At 47.1% G+C, this 24,554-nt stretch overlaps 1 protein-coding gene across 1 annotated transcript in view; it reads left to right on the top strand.

The window, feature by feature from the left end:
• Positions 1-22,036, top strand: part of ANAPC7 (anaphase promoting complex subunit 7) — a 36,063-nt gene extending 14,027 nt beyond the window's left edge. Inside the window, exons 5-11 of the mRNA XM_033957162.1 lie at positions 2,546-2,699; positions 3,908-4,050; positions 11,765-11,882; positions 13,253-13,449; positions 16,084-16,308; positions 19,894-20,044; positions 21,135-22,036. Of these exons, the coding sequence (XP_033813053.1) occupies positions 2,546-2,699; positions 3,908-4,050; positions 11,765-11,882; positions 13,253-13,449; positions 16,084-16,308; positions 19,894-20,044; positions 21,135-21,324 (1,178 nt within the window). The 3' untranslated portion in view covers positions 21,325-22,036. The remainder of the gene's footprint in view (positions 1-2,545; positions 2,700-3,907; positions 4,051-11,764; positions 11,883-13,252; positions 13,450-16,083; positions 16,309-19,893; positions 20,045-21,134) is intronic.
• The last annotated feature ends 2,518 nt before the right edge of the window (positions 22,037-24,554 follow it).

Raw genomic sequence — 24,554 nt, 5'->3', positions numbered from 1 at the left:
TCTTGAAGGTCTCTATCATATCTCCTCTGAGTCTCCGCTTTTCCAGGGAGAACAGCCCCAGCTTCTTCAGTCTGTCAGTGTATGTAAGGTTTTCCATACCCTTAATCAGTTTAGTTGCTCTTCTCTGGACTCCCTCAAGCATTGCCATGTCCTTTTTGAGGTACGGTGACCAGTACTGTACACAGTATTCCAGATGCGGGCGCACCATAGCCCGGTACAGTGGCAGGATGACTTCCTTCGTTCTGGTTGAGATACCCTTCTTAATGATACCTAACATTTGGTTTGCTTTCCTCGAGGCTGTGGCGCACTGTGCCGACGCCTTCAATGTCGTGTCTACCATCACTCCCAGGTCTCTTTCCAGCTTACTGACCCCTAGCATTGATTCCCCCCATTTTGTAAGTGAACATCGGGTTCCTTCTCCCTATATGCATGACCTTGCATTTCCCCACGTTGAAGCTCATTTGCCACTTTTTCGCCCATTCTTCCAGTGTCGTAAGATCCCTTTGGAGATCCTCGCAATCTACCGTGGTTTCAACCTTGCTGAATAGTTTGGTGTCATCTGCGAATTTGATGACCTCACATTTTGTTCCTGCCTCCATGTCGTCAATAAATATGTTAAACAGGAGCGGACCCAGCACTGACCCTTGAGGAACCCCGCTCGTGACCCCTTGCCAGTCCGAGTAGTGGCCCTTTACACCAACCCTCTGCTTCCTGTCTGCCAGCCAGTTTTTGATCCATCGGTGGACCTCCCCTCGCACCCCGTGATTCCATAGTTTCCTGAGCAACCGCTCATGTGGTACCTTATCGAAGGCTTTCTGGAAGTCTAGGTAAATTATGTCTATGGGTTCACCTTTGTCCACCTGGCTATTTACCCCCTCAAAGAAGTACAACAAGTTTGTGAGGCACGACCTACCCTTGCAGAACCCTTGCTGGCTCGACCTTAGCTGTCCATTTTTTTCGATATGATCACAGATGCCGTCCTTAATCAGCGCCTCCATCATCTTTCCCGGGACCGATGTGAGGCTCACCGGCCTATAGTTTCCCGGGTCGCCCCTTGAACCCTTCTTGAAGATGGGCGTGACATTAGCTATTTTCCAGTCCTCCGGGATCTCTCCAGTTTTTAGGGATAGGTTGCATATTTGCTGAAGTGTCTCTGCTATTTCATTCCTTAATTCCTTGAGCACCCTTGGGTGAATGCTGTCTGGACCTGGCGACTTGTCGCTCTTTAGCTTGTCTATCTGCCTGAGGACATCCACCTGGCTCACCTCTAGTTGGACCAGCTTGCTATCTTGATCTCCATTTTCTATTTCCTCTGGTTCCGGAATGTTGGATGTGTCCTCCCTCGTGAAGACCGACGTAAAGAAGTCGTTTAACTTGTCAGCTATTTCTTTTTCTTCCCTCACTACTCCCTTTCTATCCCCATCATCCAAGGGCCCCACTTCCTCCCTCGCTGGTTGCTTTCCCTTTACGTACCTGAAGAATGATTAGAAATTTTTTGCTTCTCCCGCTAGTCTCTCTTCATATTCCCTCTTTGCTCTCCTAACCACTCGGTGGCACTCCTTCTGTCTTTCCTTGTGATCCTTTTGGTTGGCCTGCGTTTGATCCTGTTTCCATTTTTTGAACGATGCTTTCTTGTCACTGATCGCCTTTTTTACAGCAGCCGTTATCCATGCTGGGTTCTTTATTCGATTTTTCTTGCACTCTTTTCTGAACCTGGGGACGTACAGGTTCTGTGCTTCGTGCACCGTACGCTTGAGCAGGGTCCAGGCGCTTTCTACGGACTCTATCTTCCTTGTGCTGCCGTTGAGTTTCTTCCCCACCATTTTCCTCATTGCATCATAATTCCCTTTTCTGAAGTTGAGCGCTGTTGTTGTGGTTCTTTTCACCCTGGATGATCCCAGTTTTAGTCTGCACTGGATCATGTTATGATCGCTGTTCCCCAGTGGGTCTAATATTGCTACTTCCTTTGCAGGTCCCCCCAGTCCACTGAAGATTAGATCAAGAGTAGCTTCTCCTCGTGTAGGTTTTGTGACCAGTTGCTCCAGGAAACAGTCCCTCGTGGCTTCCAGGAATTTGGTCTCTCTCACGCAACTTGAGTGCCCGATACTCCAGTCTATCCCAGGGTAGTTGAATATTCCAGGTGTGTGGGGTGGCATAAGCTATCATAAGACAAGGAACTGGTGATGCATCTTGTTGTAAGTGTTGACAGTGGCTGAACAAATTTCAGTATCCTTGATGTGTGTAGTAATTTTACTTTCCAACTTGCATTATAACTGTTTATAACCTAACACTCCACACCCAAAAACTGTAATTTCACATACGTGCTTTGGGTGAGGGGGGGACATATACTGTTGTTGGTGCATCTTTTGCCCTGGAGCGGTTTGAAGTACTGTACAGAGCCGGAAGGTACTGTACAGAGCCTGATAATTATAGTTATGGCCTATTTGCATACGTAGTTAGTAGACTCTTAAGCAGCTCGTGTTAAATGAGATACTAACGGAAGAGGAGAATGTGCATCTACTTCACCTGCTTCTCTTTTTGTTAGGTTTGCTGTCTCTTTCTGTGAAAGGAGCAGAAGTGGCCTCTATGACAATAAATGTAATTCAGAGCATCCCTAATCTAGACTGGCTTTCTGTGTGGATCAAAGCCTGTGCCTTCGTTCACACCGGAGAAAACACCAGAGCCATCAATACCATATGGTAAGAAGGGTGCTAAAGTGCCATCTTGGCTTTTGATCTGACCGAGCTTGTCGTCACAGGTTTAGAGAGATTTCTGCTATTCTCTCACAAAGACCCTTAAATATGCTCCCCTGGGTATTCACTGGCGAGTCCCCAGCAGCTCAGTCTTGAGCTTTGGGATTTGTACTGAGAATGTTCAGAGGCAGAACAGGATCATGTTAATACCCACAAAGGGTTTCAGTTCAGGTTCCAAGAACATTTTTCCATCATTTCCTCTAGAAAACACAAAAGGAGGCAGTTCCCCTATGGACAGAAAGCCAAAGGACAAGGAAGTAGAGCTGGACCAATAAAGACTACTTGTGGAACCTTGGAGTAAGAATTCATAAAACATAAGTTATGTAGCCCTGAAATACCGAACCGTGGCGAGTCTGAGTCTGTCTTCTGAATTTCTACCATATTTTGGGAATTTGTTTTATGTCTGTGCCCTTCTCCTCCTCTTCAAACTCCAGATTCCGTCCTTTCTGTCTTGCTGCACCGTATGCCTGGAACAAACTGCCTGAATCCCTACGGTAGGCTCCGTCCCTGGCAGTGTTCAAGTCCAAGTTAAAAGCTCACAACTCCTAACTCGTCTCACCTTGGGTACTGCATCCCCAACCCTATATGTCATGTCTGTCAGGAAAAGTTAGATTGTAAGCTCCACTGAGCAGGGACTGTCTATTTAATATCAAAATGTACAGCGCCGTGCATGCCCTGCAGTGTTAAATAGTAGTAGTAGACCTACTGTCTTTTTCGTCATAACAAACTTTGTTTTATCAATTCTTATTCCAAGGTTTCACAGTTAATTTTATTGGTCCACTCCTACTTTCTCGTCCTCATCATTTCTCTGCCATTAAGAAATATAGTGGAGAGTATGATAGGAGTGAACAGAGACACAGGTAAAGAAGGATGGTGCGAGGGATAATTAAATTTTGTGATAAACACGCACAAACAAGTTGCCTTTCACCTACCCAAATTGATGTCCTATTTTAACAAATTTCAGTCACAAAAATGAACATCAAGAGCAAACGGCACAAACTGTGGAATTCAGTAATAGAAAAAAAATGACAGTTTAGCAAGACATTTCAAAGTCCAGGATGCTTTTGTCCCCATTGTCATCATATTTTCTGAGGTAACGCGAATTAAAGGAAGAACACCTAAACTGCTCTTTTTTTTTTTCTTTTCTCCTTAAGTTCTTTAGAAAAAAAATCGCTATTAAGAGACAATGTAGACCTGTTGGGGAGTTTGGCGGATTTGTACTTCAGAGCTGGTGACAATAAAAATGCAGTTTTGAAATTTGAACAAGCCCAAATGTTGGATCCGTATTTGATTAAAGGTACAACACATCTAAATTGTAACAAATTCTAGGTTTTACCATATACAATTTCTTATACCCCGCAAAATATCAGCCAGGACTCATTGTGACTTACAAAAGATTTCTAGAACTTTCTATGTGGTTATAATAAGATGCTTAGGTTATAGGAGAGCAGGAATGGTTATTTTTAAGAGAGCACGTATGTTGAATGCATTGTTCCAACAGTTAACAGAGAAATAAAGAATATGCTCGTCCACAGTGACTGCTTATAGGCAGTGTAGTAAGAATAATCCCTAGAGGCACTGAAATGGGAGAAAACCCTTTAAGACTTGGCCCATAATTTGTGATGCACTCCAGTGCTACCCTTGCTAAAGACCCGGCAGTTGACGGTTCCCTTTGCGCCACATGGAAGCAACTGCACAATAATGACAGCACCAGTGTTGCTTTCTCAGTCTGGGTTGTGCCAGTAGAGGGGAGGGGGGTGCAAACTGCCAACTACCTCTTTACCTGACTCTTTGACAGCCCTAGGGGCATAGGGTATGTGTGAGTGAATGAAAGAAGTGATCAACAGAGGATGGATGTTTAAAGTGGATCTGTCCTCCCTCCAAACCCAGGATCCCTTCTTTCTCCTCTTGTCTCTATGAACCTCCTTCCCTTTCCTCTCCTTCCTTTGCTTCTGTTATTTTTTTTTTTCTTCATCGCTTATTGCTCTGAGATGCCTTTTCCAGCTCCCCTGTGTACTACCATAATTTTAACAACATGTTAGCCACTGCCTAACAGCAACATATAATTGTCACTAGTGGCTTAAGAAAGGGGTGCAAGGGGTTTCATTTATTATTTAAGAGTGCAGGTACTAAGAGAGGTTAAGAACCCCTAACCCAGATGGTAGAAGAGCAGTGGAATAGGTAGATGTGAATCGTTTGTTTACTCTTTCCAAAAATGCTAGGACTAGGGAACATGAGATGAAGCTACTGAGTAATAGATTTAAAACAAACCGGAGAAAATATTTCTTCACTCGGCATGTAATTAAACTTTGGAATTCGTTGCTGGAGAATATGGTGAAAGCAGTTAGCTTAGCGGGGTTTAAAAAAGGTTTGAATAATTTCCTACGCAAAAGTCCATAAGCCATTATTGAGATGGCTTGGGGAAATCCACTGCTTATTCCTAGGATAAATAGCATAAAACCTGTTTTTCTTCTTGGGATCTTGCCAGATACTTGTGACCTGGGTTGGCCACTGTTGGAAACAGGATACTGGACTTGATAGACCTTTAGTCTGTCCTAGTATGGCATCTCTTATGTTCATCTGCTACTAACCCATACTTGCATTTCAGCATCGTGGACACTACCCCTTTAAGCCCTAGTACCAGCCATGCCCTCCTCTAAGCACTGATCTAAGATTCCTTTTCCCCAAAAAATAAAATACATTTTTAGGACTCACATAGAATGTGAGAAAATAAGTTTGTTTTAGACTGTATAATACAAATGTACATTATTTTTATACAGATCTATGCTAACGTTTTACATAATTACCATAAAGGTTTGAAAATTTTACCACAGAATTTTCAGAGTTTTTGAGAATCCATTGTAAAATTCTGGGCACTGTGCCTTAATATAATTGACATTAAAACATTCAAGAACCAGAGAGTTTGTTAGTGTTCCTGTATAATATTCTCTTGTTTCATGTAGAAAAATGGATAATCGGATGATCGCTTTCTATATTGAGCTCAGTAGAGACTGGGCAAGAAAGGAGGATTTATCTAGCGATCAGTTTTTGTTTTGTGCAACACCTTGACTCCCTCCTGAAAAGCTAAATATGTCCCATAGCATGCTTTATCCCAGGACAAGCAGGCAGCATATTCTTAACGTATGGGTGACGTCACCGACGGAGCCCCGGTACGGACCTTTTTAACTAGAAAGTTCTAGTTGGCCGCACCGCGCATGCGCGGGTGCCTTCCCGCCCGACGGAGGAGTGCGTGGTCTCCAGTTTCTTCGTTTCCGCGGAGCGAAGAAGACGCATGTGCTTTTCAACGGCCGTTGAAAACTCTCAATTTGCCTTCCCGCTCGCGATTTTTGATCCACTTTTGGTTCTATTTTTGTCTTTCGACTTCATTCTTCTAAAAAAAAAAAAAAAATTCTTTTTCGTGTCTTTTTCTTTATTTTTGCAGCCAGCCCCGGCGGGGCCTGTTGTAATCATCCAAGCCTCCGGGTTTGATTTCGCGGAGGCCGTGTTTCCCTTCATGCCCCCTCAACCGGGCTTCAAGAAGTGCCAGCGGTGTGCACGCCCGATCTCTTTAACTGACCCACACAACTGGTGCCTTCAGTGTTTGGGTCCAGAGCATCGGGCTGACACCTGCACCCGCTGTGCTACTCTCAAGAAACGCACTCTTAAGAACCGGCAAATACAGCAAAATATTCTTTTCGGTACCGGTTCTACCATGGATCAGGCCCCGACGTCGACGGCACCGCCTAAATCGGCACCGACCACATCGACACCGCCTGATCCTCCTTCGGGGTCGATAGCGCCAGGTAAGCCAGCTAAGAAGCCTTCCACTTCCCTTGAGCGACCTCCAGCTACAGCGGTGACCCCGGTCCTTCCGACGTCCCGCCGCTCCCGTAAACGCTCCGCTCCGATCACGGTGAGTGCCTCGTCATCGGCCTCCTCATCGCCAGAGCGTCGAGCAGCACCTATGGTACCGAAGAAATCTAAAGCGGTACCGGTGCCCCCATTGGAGGACCGAATATCGGCCATCCTCCAGGACAAGCTTCAGGAGCAGCTACAGAAGCAACTCCAACAGCTCCTTCCAACCTTACTGGCACCGCTCCTTCCGGTACCGGTCCAGCCCGAGCTTCGCACCGCTCCACCGGTATCCACCCCCTCGGTACCGTTGAACACATCCATGCCGGTCTTATCTGCTCAGCCTGCACTTCAGACTTGCTCGGCAGAGGACCCTTCCCAGGCCCCAGATCGACGCCGGTCGTCTCGGGATCGGGATCGGCACCATTCCTCCAGGGACAGAGATCGACGCCGGTCTTCATCCCCCGGCACCGTATCCATGCGATATGGCAAGTCCCTTTCTAAAACCCGCCATACTGAGCCGGCTATCAGGGACCCAGACCTATGGGAGCAATCCCCACTCGGTACCGAGGAGGATGCCTCTTCTACAGATGAGGAACCCTCCATGGCTGAAACCACTTCTAAGCCCGAGCAATCCTCCTTCACGAAGTTCCTTCGGGAGATGTCCGCGACTCTCTCCATCCCCCTTGAGTCCGACTCTAAGAAGTCCCAGGCCTTTTTAGAAGTTTTGGACTTCGACCAACCTCCCAAGGAGTTTCTTAAACTTCCTGTACATGATATCCTACGGGAAACATTTTATAAAAATTTGGAGACTCCACTTACTGTTCCAGGTGCCCCTAAAAAACTGGACAGCTTATACCGGGTCATCCCTATTCCGGGATTTGACAAACCCCAATTGCCCCATGAGAGCCTCCTTGTAGAGTCCACTCTCAAAAAATCTCAGGGCTCCAGCGTTTATGCCTCCACCCCTCCTGGCAGAGAGGGAAAGACAATGGACAAATTTGGAAAGCGCCTGTACCAGAATGCCATGCTGGCTAACAGAGCCAACAATTACACCTTTCATTTTTCATTTTATATGAAACACCTGGTCCAACAACTTTCTGCTCTAGAAAAATATATACCTGAGCGTAAGGTCCCACTCTTCCAACAGCAGATTTCCAACCTCCTTCAGCTCAGAAAGTTTATGGTGCGCTCGATTTACGACTCCTTCGAGCTTACTTCACGAGCCTCCGCACTGGCTGTGGCCATGCGACGCCTAGCCTGGCTGAGGGTGTCTGACCTTGATGTAAACCACCAGGACCGTCTCGCCAACGCGCCCTGTCTTGGTGACGAATTTTTTGGGGAGTCTCTTGATACCACAACACAAAAACTTTCGGCTCATGAGACCAGATGGGACACCCTCATTAAGCCCAAAAAGAAAACTCCACCGGCACGACCATACAGGCCTCAGTCCTCTTATCAACGTCGATTCTCTGCCAGGCCGCTGAATCCTCCTCACCAGCAATCCCGCCGGCCTCGTCACACTCAGGCTCGTTCTCAGTCTCACCAGGCGACCAAGCCTCAGCCTCAGACAAAACCTCCTCAGCCCTTTTGACTCCTTTCTCCAGGGCATAGCCAGTCTCCAACCATCGTTGCCTCTTCCTCAACCGATCGGAGGCCGCCTCTCCATTTTTCTCCAACGCTGGGAGGCCATCACATCAGACCTGTGGGTTCTCAACATCATCCGTCACGGATACTCACTAAGGTTCCAGACTCTCCCTCTAGACCATCCTCCCGTAGAGTCTGCTTCTCACTCCTCCCAAACTCCACTCCTCCTCAGGGAGCTCCAATCCCTCCTCCTCCTCAATGCCATCGAAGAAGTTCCTCCAGACCAAAGGGGTCAGGGATTTTACTCCCGCTACTTCCTGGTACCCAAGAAAACGGGAGATCTTCGTCCCATCTTAGACCTCAGGAACCTCAACAAGTGTTTGGTCAAAGAAAAGTTCAGAATGCTCTCCCTGGCCACGCTTTATCCTCTTCTATCTCAACACGACTGGCTATGTTCCCTGGACCTCAAGGAGGCCTACACTCACATCCCAATCCATCAGGCTTCGCGTCGCTACCTCCGATTCCAGATACAAAATCACCACTATCAGTACAAGGTGCTGCCCTTTGGTCTCGCATCATCACCCAGGGTGTTCACCAAGTGCCTGATTGTGGTAGCGGCTTTTCTCAGGTCCCACAACCTACAAGTGTTCCCATACTTGGACGATTGGTTGGTGAAAGCACCTACATCTCCGCTTGTGCTGCAAGCCACTCATCAAACCATCTCTTTCCTCCATCTCTTGGGGTTCGAGATCAATTATCCCAAGTCACATCTGCTTCCTACGCAGCGCCTGCAGTTCATCGGAGCAGTTCTCGATACCAATCAGATGAGGGCGTTCCTTCCTGCCGACCGGCACCGGACGCTACTTCACCTTTGCCGGCAGGTGCTCCTTCATCCATCCATCCCTGCTCGCCAGATGATGGTCCTTCTAGGCCACATGGCCTCAACAGTCCATGTGACTCCTCTGGCACGACTCCACCTCAGGATACCTCAATGGACCCTTGCCAACCAATGGTCACAGACCACGAATCTTCTTTCTCATCCCATCTCTGTGACATCGTCTCTTCAGCAATCTCTTCAATGGTGGTTGAACTCCTCAAATCTCTCCAGGGGACTTCTCTTCCATCCGCCTCCTCATTCCATGGTCATAACCACGGATGCTTCCCCCTATGCATGGGGGGCCCACTTGGGCGATCTCCGCACCCAGGGACTTTGGACCCCTCAGGAGCGTCAACATCACATCAACTTCCTGGAGCTCAGAGCCATGTTTTATGCTCTCAAGGCTTTCCAGCATCTCCTCTACCCTCAGGTTCTTCTCCTGTGCACGGACAACCAAGTCGCCATGTACTACATCAACAAGCAAGGCGGCACCGGATCTCGTCCCCTTTGTCAGGAGGCCCTCCGAATCTGGACCTGGGCCACAGCCCACAATCTTTCCCTCAAGGCTGTCTATATCCAGGGCGAACAGAACTCCCTGGCCGACCAACTCAGCCGCATCCTGCAACCTCTCGAGTGGACCCTGGACCCTCCTACTCTCCACTCCATCTTTGCTCGCTGGGGCACTCCGCAAGTGGACCTATTTGCAGCTCCTCACAACCATCAGCTGCCCCAGTTCTGTTCCAGACTCTTCTCTCCGCATCGTCTGACCCCAGATGCATTCCTACTCAACTGGACGAATCGGTTCCTCTATGCCTTTCCTCCACTCCCTCTGATGTTGCGGACCTTGTTCAAGCTCCGCAAGGACAGGGCCACCATGATTCTCATCGCCCCCCGGTGGCCCCGACAGCACTGGTTCTCCCTCCTGCTCCAGCTCAGCTCCAGGGAGCCCATTCCTCTTCCTGTGTTTCCTACTCTGCTTACACAGCAGCATCAGTCTCTACTGCACCCCAATCTGTCTTCCCTCCACCTGACTGCTTGGTTTCTCTCGGGCTGACCTCTCCAGATACCCTGTCTCAGCCTGTCCGTCGCATTTTGGATGCCTCCAGGAAACCCTCCACGCTCCAATGTTACCATCAGAAGTGGACCCGGTTTTCCTCTTGGTGCCTCCTGCATCATCACAATCCCACCTCATTGGCGGTAGAGACCATTCTGGACTATCTGCTCTCTCTGTCCGATGCTGGTCTCAAGTCTACCTCAATCAGAGTCCACCTCAGTGCCATCACTGCTTTTCATGAGCCTATCCTCGGAAAACCTCTCACGGCTCACCCTCTGGTTTCCCGCTTCATGAGAGGCCTCTTCAACATCAAACCACTTCTACAGCCTCCTCCTGTCGTCTGGGACCTAAATGTGGTTTTGTCAGCCCTCATGAAACCTCCCTTTGAGCCTCTTGCTACTACTTCGCTCAAACTCCTCACATGGAAGGTGCTTTTCCTCATTGCCATCACCTCTGCCAGGAGGGTCAGTGAACTGCATGCACTGGTTGCCGATCCACCATTCACAGTTTTTCACCATGACAAGGTGGTTCTGCGTACCCATCCTAAATTCCTTCCCAAGGTGGTTTCAGCTTTTCACCTCAACCAATCGATTGTATTGCCTGTCTTCTTCCCAAAACCCCATTCTCATCCTGGAGAACAGGCGTTACACACACTGGATTGTAAACGTGCCCTTGCTTACTACCTTGACCGTACCAGGGCTCACCGTTCCTCTCCTCAACTTTTTCTGACCTTTGATCCCAACCGTCTGGGTCGTCCTGTCTCTAAACGAACGCTGTCCAATTGGCTTGCTGCCTGTATTGCGTTCTGTTATGCTCGGGCCGGCCTGTCCCTGGAAGGACCTGTCACGGCCCATAGGGTCAGAGCTATGGCTGCTTCTGTGGCTTTCCTCCGTTCCACACCTATTGAGGAAATCTGCAAGGCGGCCACTTGGTCTTCAGTTCACACGTTCACTACTCACTACTGTCTGGATACCTTCTCCAGACGGGATGGACACTTCGGCCAATCTGTGTTACAAAATTTATTTTCCTAATGGCCAACCATCCCCCCTCCCTCTCTGTTAGCTTGGAGGTCACCCATACGTTAAGAATATGCTGCCTGCTTGTCCTGGGATAAAGCACAGTTACTTACCGTAACAGGTGTTATCCAGGGACAGCAGGCAGATATTCTTACGACCCACCCACCTCCCCGGGTTGGCTTCTTAGCTGGCTTATCTTAACTGGAGACCACGCACTCCTCCGTCGGGCGGGAAGGCACCCGCGCATGCGCGGTGCGGCCAACTAGAACTTTCTAGTTAAAAAGGTCCGTACCGGGGCTCCGTCGGTGACGTCACCCATACGTTAAGAATATCTGCCTGCTGTCCCTGGATAACACCTGTTACGGTAAGTAACTGTGCTTAGCCTAGGCTGCTTTTATATTAGTTTTGTTAACATGGCAAGCATGAATTGTTTTTATCTTTTTCATGGCTGTTGTTATCGGTGATCCTACACATAGGGGAGCTTCCTGGATCTGGTGTTCAGGCTTTATTGTGTAGTACTCAAAAGGCTAGCGGTTTAAAAGCATTTGTATTAGGAGCAGGATGTTAATTCATTACTTAATTCAGAAGTAAGCTGATCTTCCTTGTGACTTATATCTCTTTCTAGGAATGGATGTATATGGTTACTTATTGGCGCGTGAAGGTCGACTAGAAGATGTAGAGAACTTAGGTTGTCGCTTATTTAATATTTCAGATCAGCATGCAGAACCGTGGGTTGTGTCGGGGTAAGTGTCATTGCTTCTCTTTTTAGAAATTGTTTCTGGGGGAAGGGGGTGGTAATATAATAATAATCTGACAGATTTGTTGGCATCATTACATTACATTAGTGATTTTTATTCTGCTTTTACCTTGCGGTTCATGAAGGGGAGAGTGAAAATACACTTCCCCCTCCCCATTCGCAGTTTCCACACTTGCGGTTTCACAAATTTGCGATATATATATATTTTTTTTTTTTTGGGGGGGGGGGGGAAACCATATTTTATCACGTTCCCACCTTCCTCCCGGCATCCCGGCCTTGCCTGGCGGTCTAGCAGGCTTTCGGGGCAGGAGCGATCTTCCTATGCTCCTGCCCCAAGTAGATCGCCAATAGGAAATGGCTGCCGTGAGCTCCCGCCGTAGTCTCGAGAAACTACGGGAACTCACAGCAGTCATGTGTGGAAATGAAGCCCTGGAACCCTTTGGAGGAGGGGTGAGCAGGAGCCTCAAAGGGATGTTTTTGGGCTCCTTTTACTACGCTGCATTAGGGCTTTAACACGCGCAATAGTGCATGCTACAATGCCGCACGCACTAGACACTAGTGCCAGCATTGAGCTGGCCTTAGTTCTAGCCACGTAGCGCGGGGTTAGTGTGCGCTAATCTGCTGTGTCCCTAAAAGGTGTCAGGTCAAAAGCACGCCGGGACAAAGGCGCGCCCAGACAATTGAGCGCAGCGCGTGCCGCAGCGCCGCTCTAAATTACTGTTTTTAGTGCTCCGACGGGGGGGGGGGGTGTCCCCCCACTTTACTTAATAGACATCGCGCCGTGGTGTGGGGGGTTGTAACCCTCCACATTTTACTGAAAACTTAACTTTTTCCCTGTTTTTAGGGAAAAAGTTCAGTTTACAGTAAAATGTGGAGGGTTACAACCCCCCATAACGCCGGCGCGATGTCTATTAAGTAAACTGGGGGGGTTCCCCAACAAAACCCCCCGTCGGAGCACCTAAAAACTGTAATTTAGAGCGGCGCGCTTGCTTTTGTCTTTCGCGCCGTTGTCTATGAACCGCCCTAAAAATGCTTCCAGGAAGGAGAAGGTGGAGGGGCCTAGTGGTTAGAGCCACTGCCTCAGCATCCTGAGGCTGCAGTTTCAATCCCCAGAGCCGCTCCATTTGACCTCCCCCCAATTGCCTCAAGTAGATTGTGAGCTCACTGGGACAGATGGGGAAAATTGTATGGGGTACCTGACAAAGAAAATGTGTGAACTGCTTTGACCTTGATTTGATAAGGCGGTGTATCAAATGAAAATAAAAAGGGCTGTTTAACAAACACATATTTCCCTCGGAGTTGTGACCAGTATGTATCCATCTATGTACTTATTTTTTTTCCTCTCTCTCTCTCCAGATGTCATAGTTTTTACAGTAAACGATATTCCCGTGCGTTGTATTTGGGTGCCAAAGCGATTCAGCTCAATAGCAACAGCGTCCAGGCCTTGCTATTAAAGGGAGCTGCATTGCGAAATATGGGGAGAGTCCAGGAAGCGATAATCCACTTTCGAGAAGCGATACGTCTTGCGCCCTGCAGGCTGGATTGTTACGAAGGCAAGTTCAAGAACCGAGCAGGCCTTTCCAATGGTCTTCTAATGTAGAATGGTGGTAGGTCTGGTGGCATTGTGAATGCCTGGCTCAGATTAGTGACTCCTATGGACTGTCTGTGGAATGGCTTTGACGTGCTTCTTAGCCCACTTTTTTGACCCCTCCTCAGGCCAGGACTGGGAGTATTGTAAAGAGAGTGCTCGGGTGGGGGAGGATTCTCAGTCCATCACACCACGGCTAATCCTCACGGCCAGATTTAGGATTCGTATAGTAGACACTGAATTAAGCAGTGGTCAGGAGCCCAATGAAAGACTTCCAGTCTGCTGATTGAGCAAAACTGAGGCATTTGAACTGCATTCCTGGAGGGCCACAGTCCAGTCGGGTTTTCAGCATATTCCTAATAAATTTGCATCATTTTCCTAAGAAGCTATTCAAATATTGCAACACCTAATATTATAATTTAATTTTTATTACACCATCTTCACGTCAACACTCGTCTTATACTTAAAGACACATAAACACTAATTCACTTATTACCCATTGAAGGAGCCCTCTCCCCCCTAAAACCATTCACCCCAATGTCAAATTGTCCTTTATAAAATTTCTCCTTCGCAGCTGGACTGTTTTCTCTTCATACAAGAAGTATTTGACTATAATGGAGTTAATGGTTAATATAGAAAGATTGTGGAGATTTCCTAACAGGAACTTTGTCAAGGATGGCAACTTCAGGGTTGAAGCTGCTAAGGAGAAATTGATTTTACAAAGAACCTTTTGACATTGGGGTGAATGTTTTTTTTTGGGGGGGGGCTCCTTCAATGGGTAATAAGTGAATTAGTGTTTATGTGGACTGTCTATTGTATGTTAAAATGTACAGCACTGCGTACGCCTTTCAGTGCTATAGAAGTATAAGATGAGTGTTGAGGTGAAGATGGTGTAATAAAAATTAAATTATACATGCTTTGATGTTGCTTGAGAGGAGTCGAGTGCGTGCTTCTTTTCGACAGTCTTAAGTTTTTTTTTGAGAGTCTGGGGCCCTTATATCCATTTTTTTTGTCTCCTAGAATCTGTAGTATGATTCTAAATACCTTACGAGTCTGATGTGATTTGAGCGGGTGGGGGGGAGGGGGGTCGGCGGTTCTGGTGCTGTCTTTCCGCAGCTGTGGAACTCATGTCTGTCTTAGGAAATTTTTGTTGTTGTTCTGTGAGTGTTTTGTTTTTTGTTTGTCCTACTTTTCGGGGGGGGGGGGGCGGGAGAGACCTTGCCTTGCCTTGCCTTCTATCTGTCACGGCTCATAAGAGCACAGGACTCTGTTTGCAGTGTTTCCTATACAATTTATTTGGGCCTCTCCCGTTGGGTAGTGTTTGGCTTTTGGCTCTTTGCTGGTTTCTTATCATTCTTGTTGTTCTTGTTTCATTTTCATACTTTGTTTTGTGTTACTGTACTTCTGTCCATAGACTTGGTTTAGGGTGGCAGCTGCCCTTTACCTCTGTATAACCTGGATTTTTGTAGTAGCGGGGACAGTGGATTCTGGGTGTCGGGTGGGAAGGGTTGGCTATAAGGGGTGGGTGGGAATTGGGGGATGTTATTGTATATCTCTTGAACAGAGATTGTGGTTTTGTAGTTTGTTTTTTTTCTTCTGCTTGTTCAATAAAAATTGTTTTCTCTAAAAATTAAATTATAATATTAGTGTTGCAATATTTGAATAGCTTCTTAGGAAGATGGTGCATTGATTGAACTGGAGCTATTTTTTTTAAAAAAAATGTTTTGCTCTGAAGATTGTGTAGTTAATAAATTCACATGAGATTTTTTTATGCACTACCTCTGTTGCATACAGATGTATTTCATGCATGACCATTAAGGATAGCCTGAAAACCTGACTGATTTTCAGGCTTCCAGGATTGGAGTTTGACATCTCCGAATGGAAGATGATTATAAAATAACCCCCCCCCATCCCCCGTAACTGTAGAAAAAAAAAAAAAAAGGCTTACAATGCTGCAGTAGCCCAACACGGACTTGTTCTGATTGAGTAAGGCCAAAAGACACATCTGTTCACAAAATGGCAGCTATACCTATTAAATAACATAAGAATAGGACCAGAAGAGAGAAAAGGATGGTGAATAACTTAGGTCAAAAAATATGGGGTTTCTCCTCTTCTGAATCAGTTGCATTGGTTGAAGATTGAGGTGAGTATGTTTTAAATTTGTTATATATAAATTGTTGAGGGAATGGGACAATTAGGTTTAATGAAGGCTATAACTTTCCCAACAAATAGAGCTACTGCTCAGAATAAACAGTCATTGAGGCTTGGCTATTCAGTAAGATCATAAAGTGGTTTGAAATCTTTGAGCAAATCTTTGGAGTTTATAGGAACAAAGCTTTGGAATGATCTTCCAGCTGCACTAAGAAAAGTTTCTTCTTATATCTTTAGAAAATTGTTGAAAACTTTTGATTTTTAATGATTGTTAAATGAATAATTTTGTATGGACACAGTATTTTTTAAATTGTTGTTATCTGCCTAAAATCCTTTGTGAGAATAGTGTAGAATATAAATAAGAATAGAATAGAATACATGTGTAGTTCAGGCTCGCCATCAGGTGATAATATAATTAATGCTGCTGCTGTGCTTTTTGTCTTTATAGGCCTTATTGAATGCTATTTGGCTTCTAACAGTATTCGGGAAGCGATGGTAATGGCCAACAATGTTTATAAGACACTGGGAGCAAATGCACAGACCCTGACGCTCTTGGCAACAGTTTGCCTGGAAGATCCGGTCACCCAGGAGAAAGCAAAGACGCTCTTAGACAAGGCGCTGTTGCAGAGGCCCGACTACATCAAGGCTGTGGTGAAGAAAGCTGAGCTCCTCAGTAGGTTTCCCTGAGCCTCTTTAAAATTCCCTACCATGCCGTCAAATTCCACTGAAGGTCTTTACTGTAGAAGTGTTATTTTTTTCAGTAATGTTTTGGGTTTAGCCACATTGCTTTTGGCCTTGTAAGTCCTGATAACAATATTCAATAACCTGGCTTAAAAATATTCAGCAGTTACATGGAATTTCACTGCCAACTGAATTTTTAGGAGCTGCTTCTTGCAAAGCAAGATTAAATTGGTATTGTACAATTAGTTCTTGCAAGGGAGACTATTTCGTAGGTTGTTGCGGCTCTCAGGAATTTCATATTCCTACAAATTTTTTTCCTTTCAACTACTGCCACTCCTGAAGCAAAGCTTCCTTGTCATCTTCACCAAGGGGCTGTCAGTTTGAGCAGTGGGCTACAGGAACTCTTTGAGACCCCAAAACCAGTGCATCATGCAGCAAAAACCTACTGAGAGCTGCGAGATGCAGATGAGAAGGAAGTGCTGCTTCTGTGGCGTACTGCACCACTGCAAGCTGAGGGGAGTCTGGGTATATCTGTAGGTCTGGCTGGGAGGAATAGTAAGGGGGAAGCTGCGGGTGATGGCTGGCACTTGTAATTGGTTGCCAGCCCGTGCACGAGGGAGGGAAGCTGGTGGGTAAAGATTGGATGACTAGATGGGGAGAAAAGAGATTGCTGAAGAGGAGGTATGATGGGAGAGAGGGTGAGGAGTATGAAGGAGTGAAGCTAAGTGAAGACAGGGAGTGTCCCATTAAGAGCCGGCATTCTTTTCCTTTAGACAGAGACTAGCAAAACAGGCCCTAAACGAGCTGCAGCAGTTCTTGGAAGGAATCTTTCTTCTTACCAGCATCTACTCTTTTCAGCTTTGCTGGGAGGATGAGTGTGGGGTCCAGGCGAAAGAGGAAAAACAGTGGCTGAGAGTTAAATTTTGTTTTGGTTAAAGCATAAACTACAAAGAAATTGACAAGCAAAAGTTAACAATTGCTGAAACATGGTGCTATGGCCATACAGCAAGCAAATTCCAAAAGAGAATTTCAAACACCTCCAGTTTATAGAACATTTTTTTCAGCTACCTATTACAATTACCTCCCCACCAGTGTTCCCTCTAAGGTGAGCGTATGAGCGATCGCTCACTATTTTAAGTGGCGTCGCTCATACGCTTTCCCCTGTCGCTCACTCGAGGGAGGTGAGAGGAAGCGGCGGCAGCGGCAGCATTTTCCAAAGTTGAAAGATGCAGCGGCGGCTCCTCTCAAGATCCCCGACTGCATCGGACTTCGTGAGAGGAGCCGCTGCCACGTCTTCAGTGGCTACCAAGGGGGGGGGGGTGGTCCGCTCCGGCTGTGCACATCCCCTAAGGCTGCAGTTGGAAAGGAAGTTCGGGCCAGCCAATCGTTGCCTTGCTGGGCGGAACTTCCTCTCCGAGGGCAGAATTGACGTCGGGGGAAGCAGAGAGAGCTTGGGGCAGCCACGGCGGTGGCTTTGGGGCCTGTTTCCCCCCGATGGTTGCGGCGGTGGTTTTGGGGCCTGTTTCCCCCGATGGTTGCTGCGGTGGCTTTGGGGCCTGTTTTACCCCCGATGGTTGCGGCGGTGGCTTTGGGGCCTATTTCCCCCGATGGTGGCAGCAGTGGCTTTGTGGAGGGTAGAGAGCAAGAAAGGGGGCAGGCAGGGAGACAGAAGGGAAACAGAAAAAAAGAAAGGGGGCATCAAGAGGAAAAAAAAGAAAGAAAGGGCAAGGAGAGAGGAAGAAAAAGTTGGGGGAGGGAATGAGGTCTGGAGGAGAGGAAGCATACAGGCTGAAAGAAGGGAAGAAAGATTGGATGCACAGTCAGAAGATGAAAGTGCAACCAGAGACTCATGAAATCACAGACAAGGTAGGAAAAATGATTTTATTTTAAATTTAGTGATCAAAATGTGTCTGAATTTATATATGCTGTCTATATTTTGCACTATGGCCCCCTTTTACTAAACCGCAATAGTGTTTTTAGCGCAGGGAGCCTATGAGCGTCGAGAGCAGCGCTGGGCATTTAGCGCAGTTCCCTGCGCTAAAAACTGCTATTGCGGTTTAATAAAAAGGGAGGGGGATATATTTGTCTATTTTTGTATGGTTGTTACTGAGATGACAATGCATAGAGTCATCTGCCTTGACCTCTTTGAAAAAAACCCAGAATAGGAATGATAATTAACATTTTCTCAGCGTATAGTGTGCTTTATGTTTTTTAATTTTATTGTTGGTAGATCATTTTGACTTGGTCATTTTAAAGTAGCTCGCAAGCCCAAAAAGTTTGGGCACCCCTGAGCTAGAGTGTTGAAGCTATGTATTTCTATTTTATTCCCCCTTTTACAAAACCGTGGAGCGTTTTTTAGCACCAGCCGTGGTGGTAGCAGCTCTGATGCTCAGAATTCTATGAGCGTCAGAGCTGTTACAACCGTGGCTAAAATCAAGACTACAGTTTTGTAAAAGGGGGAGGGGTTAGTGTGTGATGACATATTCCATACTAGGCGAAGGTGTTTTCTGTGTTCTGTGTGTTCGAAAGACATGGTTTTCTGTTAGGATTGACGGTGTAGGATTGATCTGTGCTGGTCTGGCTTGTTTAGTTTTACAATGGGTGTATTGATGTACTGCTCACTGCAATATGTAAGATGCTGCCTTTTCCTAGGTACTCATGTGTGACGTGGCTTGTTACTAAAAATCATGTTTTCGTACAGATTGGGGGGGGGGGGTGCCAAAAAAATGATGGGCCCCAGGTATTACATATGCTAGGTATGCCACTGTATGTAAAGATACTGGCGAAGCAAAAACTTTAAGTAAATTGTTATTCTTCTAAGTTTTGAGTATTTAACTCTCCCACAATCTCACGGGCACTCGTTTCAAGTTTATTGAGATTTTGATTTAAACGCAATATCAAATATTTTCAATGCATATAACAAAAATAAATTTGGGGAAATAAATAAAACCATTTGAACAATAAACATACAAACATATCCATAGATGATTAAAAATACATAAGGAGTACAAGGATAAACTACATTTGTTTAAAAATGCGTCCTCCGCACCTGCTCATAAATTTGTGGAGTATGTAATTTGTCGCTCATGCATATTTTATTTTGCACACACCTCATCAATCCTTAGAGGGAACATTGCTCCCCACCCCAAAAAAAAAAATCAGTCACACATTTTTCCCTAAGTTTTTGAACTGGCTCCTTGATTCAAAGAGTTGTGTCAAGGCCTGATATAATAGTTGCACTTTAACCCTTTTGGAACTCACTTCCACTATACTTACGTAATTATTTGTTGCATTTATAACTTGTTGGATGTTGGTATGGCTTTTTGGTTTCTGCTCATCTCGCACTTTAGTTTCTTTTTCTTTTGGGGGAGGGGGTGGGGGGCTGGGGTGGTTTGTTTTGCTGAAAATTGTTGTATTGCTTGTTTGCTGTTTATTGGTGGTTCAATAAAAATGATTTAAGCATACTTTGCCCTTTAGATTAAAAAAAAGACTGAAATTTTAGCTGGGTTCTGTGGGTAGCAAGAGGTGGACTCTGTTCTATTAGTTTGATACACTAATCCATTGTGCAATTTTCCAGGTCGGGAACAAAAGTATGAAGATGGGATCGCTTTACTGCGGACTTCCCTAGCAGATCAGAGCGACTGTGTCCTGCATAGGATGCTGGGTGACTTCCTGGTTGCAGTCAACGAATACCAGGAAGCAATGGATCAGTACAGCATTGCATTAAGGTGAGGGCCAGGATCTTCCCAGAAAACGATGTAAAGGTTTTACGCTTCAAGGTCTTATTTCAGAAAATAAAATAAGGGACATACATATAGAAAGGAAGTGCCTGCCTTCTGTTACTGCCATCCCACAACCATGCAAACTGGGAGAAGTAGCAGCAGCAGCAGCAGCCTGGCCGTGTGAGTAAACAAGTAGGGGTAGAGAGGAAAGGGAGACAGACAACTGATGTGATTAGCACTGTCAAACAACCTGCATTGAAATTAATCCATAAACTAGAGAATGACACGGGAACAAATTTTTCCCCGTTCCCACGGGAACTAATTTCCCCATCCCGGTGAGTTCTTTTCCCATCCCTCCCCCATTCCTGCAAGCTCCGTCCTCATCTGCCCAAGCCTCAGACACTTTAAAATCATAAGTAGCAGCTCAGTTTGTGATGTCATAATGCCTCATTCCACCAATGCCTAAGCTCTGTCCTCGTCTGCACAAGCCTCAAACCCTTTAAAATCATAAGTAGCAACATTCTAGAGCTCAGATTGTGATGTCATAATGCTTCATTCCACCAATGCCTAAGCTCTGTCCTCATCGGCACAAGCCTCAAAACTTTAAAATCATAAGTGTTTGAGGTTTGTGCGGTTAAGGCAGAGCTTACAGGAATGGGACGAACGGGGAAATTGAGCCCTTGCAGGGGACAAATTTGTCCCCATGTCATTCTCCACCATAAACCTTGTACAGAAAGTACCATTGCCATTTTCTCATGCAACATTTTGCTTGTGTTTTTTAGTTGGAATTTCAGGAAATGATTTTCTTTGGCAGAAACTGTGGTGTTTAATTATTTAAGCAGAATTATTTTTTGGTGAATGTTACCCTGCTTTTGCCTAAAATGTAAAACTTATTAATTTGTTACGGAAATCAGCATTAAAAAAATGTTACAGATTTCATTTAGATATGCTGCATGAATATTCCAGGAATTCCTCTTAAAACAGGAGACAGGTGAATGATGAAGAATGAGCGGGAAAGGTGGGGAGATGGAGAAGGGCGTGGAAGGTGAGAAAAGGTCAACTGGCAAGTCATTTTTCCTTTTATTGTTTTTTGTAGCTTGGATCCTAATGATCAGAAGTCATTGGAGGGAATGCAAAAAATGGAAAAGGAAGAGAGTCCAACAGACGCCACTCAGGAGGAGGATGTGGACGACATGGAGGGCAGCGGGGAAGAGGGGGACTTGGAGGGCAGCGATAGTGAGGCAGCTCAGTGGGCTGATCAGGAGCAGTGGTTCGGCATGCAGTGACAATCGAGCAATCTGAAGATCACCCAGGGAAAAGTAGTGCTCCGCAGCCTATTCGGAGGTCAGAGCACTGGATCACAGCTTCCTCTGAATGTTTTTGCAGTCACAGCTGGTACTAGGTCGGGACAGCTGTGCCTGAGGTAGGTACATTGGCAGAACTTTGAAAGCCTCAGGACTGTCTATGTGCTCGTTGGTGAATCATTCCCATGATGAGCAAAAAAAAAAAAGAAAGTGAATTAACTCTTGCTTGGAATCATTGAGACTCCATTTCTGTTTGTATTTTCTCTTTCCCTGTACCTTCACATGTGGAAGCCTGAGGAACAGGACAGATTTTCTGTTTGGCCCTGAATAGGGCCTGTATTTAAAACAATGTATTTGTGTGCTTTTGTTTGGTTTGAATGTGCTTATAGTTCCCTGGAAGGATCTTTTATACTGAACCACATACACAGGTCCTGATTCCTTGTATGAGATTTGCCTGTTTTATGGTTACACACTCGCACAATGCCCTGAATCAATGTCTAAAGTCAGAGTGGTCCTAAGACTTTCTGATTTCTGGAATTCTTTTCAGTGTGCTAATCAGTATTTTGCACATCAGAAGAACGGGACGTTAAATTCTCATTTATGTGTTTACATTAACAATGTCTGTACAAAGTGCACAAAATATCTGTATTCCCTGGAAAAATCTATATATAAAATGAAATTATGTTCAACTTCTTTTCTATTTTGGTAGTGTGACGTTTTGTGAAGAGAGAAAAGTAGAATGTGTATTCTTTAGCACTCTCCAGACCAGTAGAGGTTAACTTTACGATTGGGTATATATCTAATCATGACCAGCAGGTGGAGACTGAAAACAAAACTTTGGGACAGTATATCCTAGCCCCTCCTCTCTATTTCCCTCAGTCTTCTTTCAGTCTCCAGCAGGTGTTGAGTGATCTGTACCCATCTCCCTTGGTAGGGCTGTTGGAATTTGTTTAGAGGTTTATTGTCCCTGTTTTTAGCCGGACGGAGCTTGGACGGACTCTGTTTGGGGGTTCGTCCGACCTCGGGGGTGTCAAACCCGGCGGGTCACGAGCGGGGTCCCTCCCCCCACTTCCTCCACCTCCCCATATTTTTTTAGAGGAGCCTCAGCAGTAAGCCTTGCCCCCTAAATCAAGCAAGGCATATTGCTTCGAGAGCCTGTGGAGTCTGTTCTGTAAAAAAAAAAAAAAAAAAAAAAATCCTGAGGTAGTGCTGGTCTGGAGGGTTGTATCCCTTTAAGAAAACTGTATTTTACTGTATTTTTTCAACTAACCGGCACTTTTTTATAGCTAGGTCGCGTATGGAGCAATGAGCACTTCTAAAGGGAAAAAGTGCTCATTGTGCTCCAGACGCGAGGCACTCGCGGCCGGCCTGTGCAAGCGGTGTTCAGGCCGGTGCGGTGGAGGAGCTCCGTCGGCAGCGGCTGCAGGCGCCCAGAGCTCCCCGCCGATGGTGCCTCGCGAGTCGGCAGGGAACGGTGGAGAAGCCCGGTCTTCTCCGTCCGCCCACGGAGGGATTCCCCGAGCCGCCGACGGTCGGGTTTTAGAGGATTCCCTCTCAGCTGATATTTTGACAGCTGATGCCGGCTTGCCTGTTTTAGCGGCTGAGACTATTCAGGTCTCTCAGCCGCTTCAGGCTGTGGAGGGAGCTGTTTTGGCGGGAAAGACGCCATCTTCTCTGTCTGGCCCCTCCATTTTGTCTTCCACCTCAGGTGACCTTCCCCCTGTTTTGTCTAAGCAGGGGCAGGTTTCTGCTGGGTCCCCTGCTGTGGCAGGGAGTCCCTTGGGACCCTCGGGGGGTTTTTCCCCTGATTTTTTCTTTTCATTATGCAAAGCCTATTTTCAGGCGGCTGGGGGTCCCGGTTGCGCCCAGGGGGTCTCGGGGGGTGGGGTTTCCTCCGCGCTCCCTGCGGCTTTGCCTCTCTCGTCTGACGTGACGTCCCCTCCGCCGCCTCTCTTGTCCAAGCGTCCGCGGGTGTCGTGGGACGAGGATTTGTGGTCGGAGGAACGTGTCGGTATGGAGGAGGACCTGGACCCTTCTGAGGAATTCCAGGACCCTCTGGAGGGGACGGAAGCTGGCGGCGGGTTGTCGGGTTTCCCGTTCTCCAGTGACGAGGCGTCCGTGGTGCGCCTTTTTCAGAGAGATGAGCTGCCTGACCTTATTCAACAGGTTTCTTCGGCTTTGCGTTTTGAGGACGCGCCGCCGGAGACTCCGCGTGTGGGGGACCCTCTGTTACGAGGGATCCGTTCCGTTTCCCGCTCTTTTCCTATGCATCAGGATATTCGGGATATTATTCTTGAGCAGTGGAAAACGCCGGAGACGCCGTTTCGGCTGGCGCGCAGCATGGCTCGCCTGTATCCCATTCCTGAAGGGGATCGGGCTACGTTAGCTTCGCCAGTCGTGGATGCGGTGGTCTCGGCTATTTCCAAGCGGCATACCGTGCCTGTTGAGGGCGGTTCTGCCTTGCGGGACTCTGAGGAGCGCAAATTGGAGAACATCCTTAAGCAAAATTTTCAAGTCTCTGCTTTTGGGGTCCAGGCGGCTATTTGTGGGGGACTGGTCGCTCGCGCCGTGTTTCGGTGGGCGGAGCGGGTCTTGGATCGAGAGTCTGACGACTGGTCTCTGGTGGATCAGGAGGTAGCAAAGATTGAGATGGCTGCCTCATTCCTCTCGGATGCTCTGTATGACTTGGTGCGGATCTCGGCTAAGTCCATGGCTTTTGGCGTGGCCGCAAGGCGTGTGTTGTGGCTGCGCGCTTGGGCGGCGGATGCTGCGTCCAAAGCTAAGCTTACTAAATTTCCCTTTCGGGGGTCGTTTTTATTTGGAGAGGACTTGGATAAGTTAATTCAGACTCTGTCGGACTCGAAAGTTCCCCGTTTGCCGGAGGACCGTGCCCGCCCGGCGTCTCGGGGGGGTGCGGCCCGGGGGCGTTTGCGGGAATTTCGCAAGTATCGCCCTGGGCGTGGGGCTGCTTCTTTCCAGTCTCCGGGGTTTTCCCGGGGTCGGTTCTTCCAGCGCATGCAGCCCTTTCGGGGGGCCCGTCGGGGGGCAGGGAACCCCTCCGCCGGTTCCCCCGCTTCCCGTCCTGCACAATGACGCCTTGCCGGCGCCCCCCTTGGTTCCGGTGGGGGCCCGGCTGCGCGACTTTTTTCCCAAATGGGCCGAGATCACGTCCGATCAGTGGGTCCTGGAGGTGGTGCGGGACGGTTATGCCC

The sequence above is a fragment of the Geotrypetes seraphini genome, chromosome 8 (assembly GCF_902459505.1).
Source record: "Geotrypetes seraphini chromosome 8, aGeoSer1.1, whole genome shotgun sequence".
NCBI classification, from domain to species: domain Eukaryota; kingdom Metazoa; phylum Chordata; class Amphibia; order Gymnophiona; family Dermophiidae; genus Geotrypetes; species Geotrypetes seraphini.
This window is presented reverse-complemented; position numbering and strand designations above follow the sequence as displayed.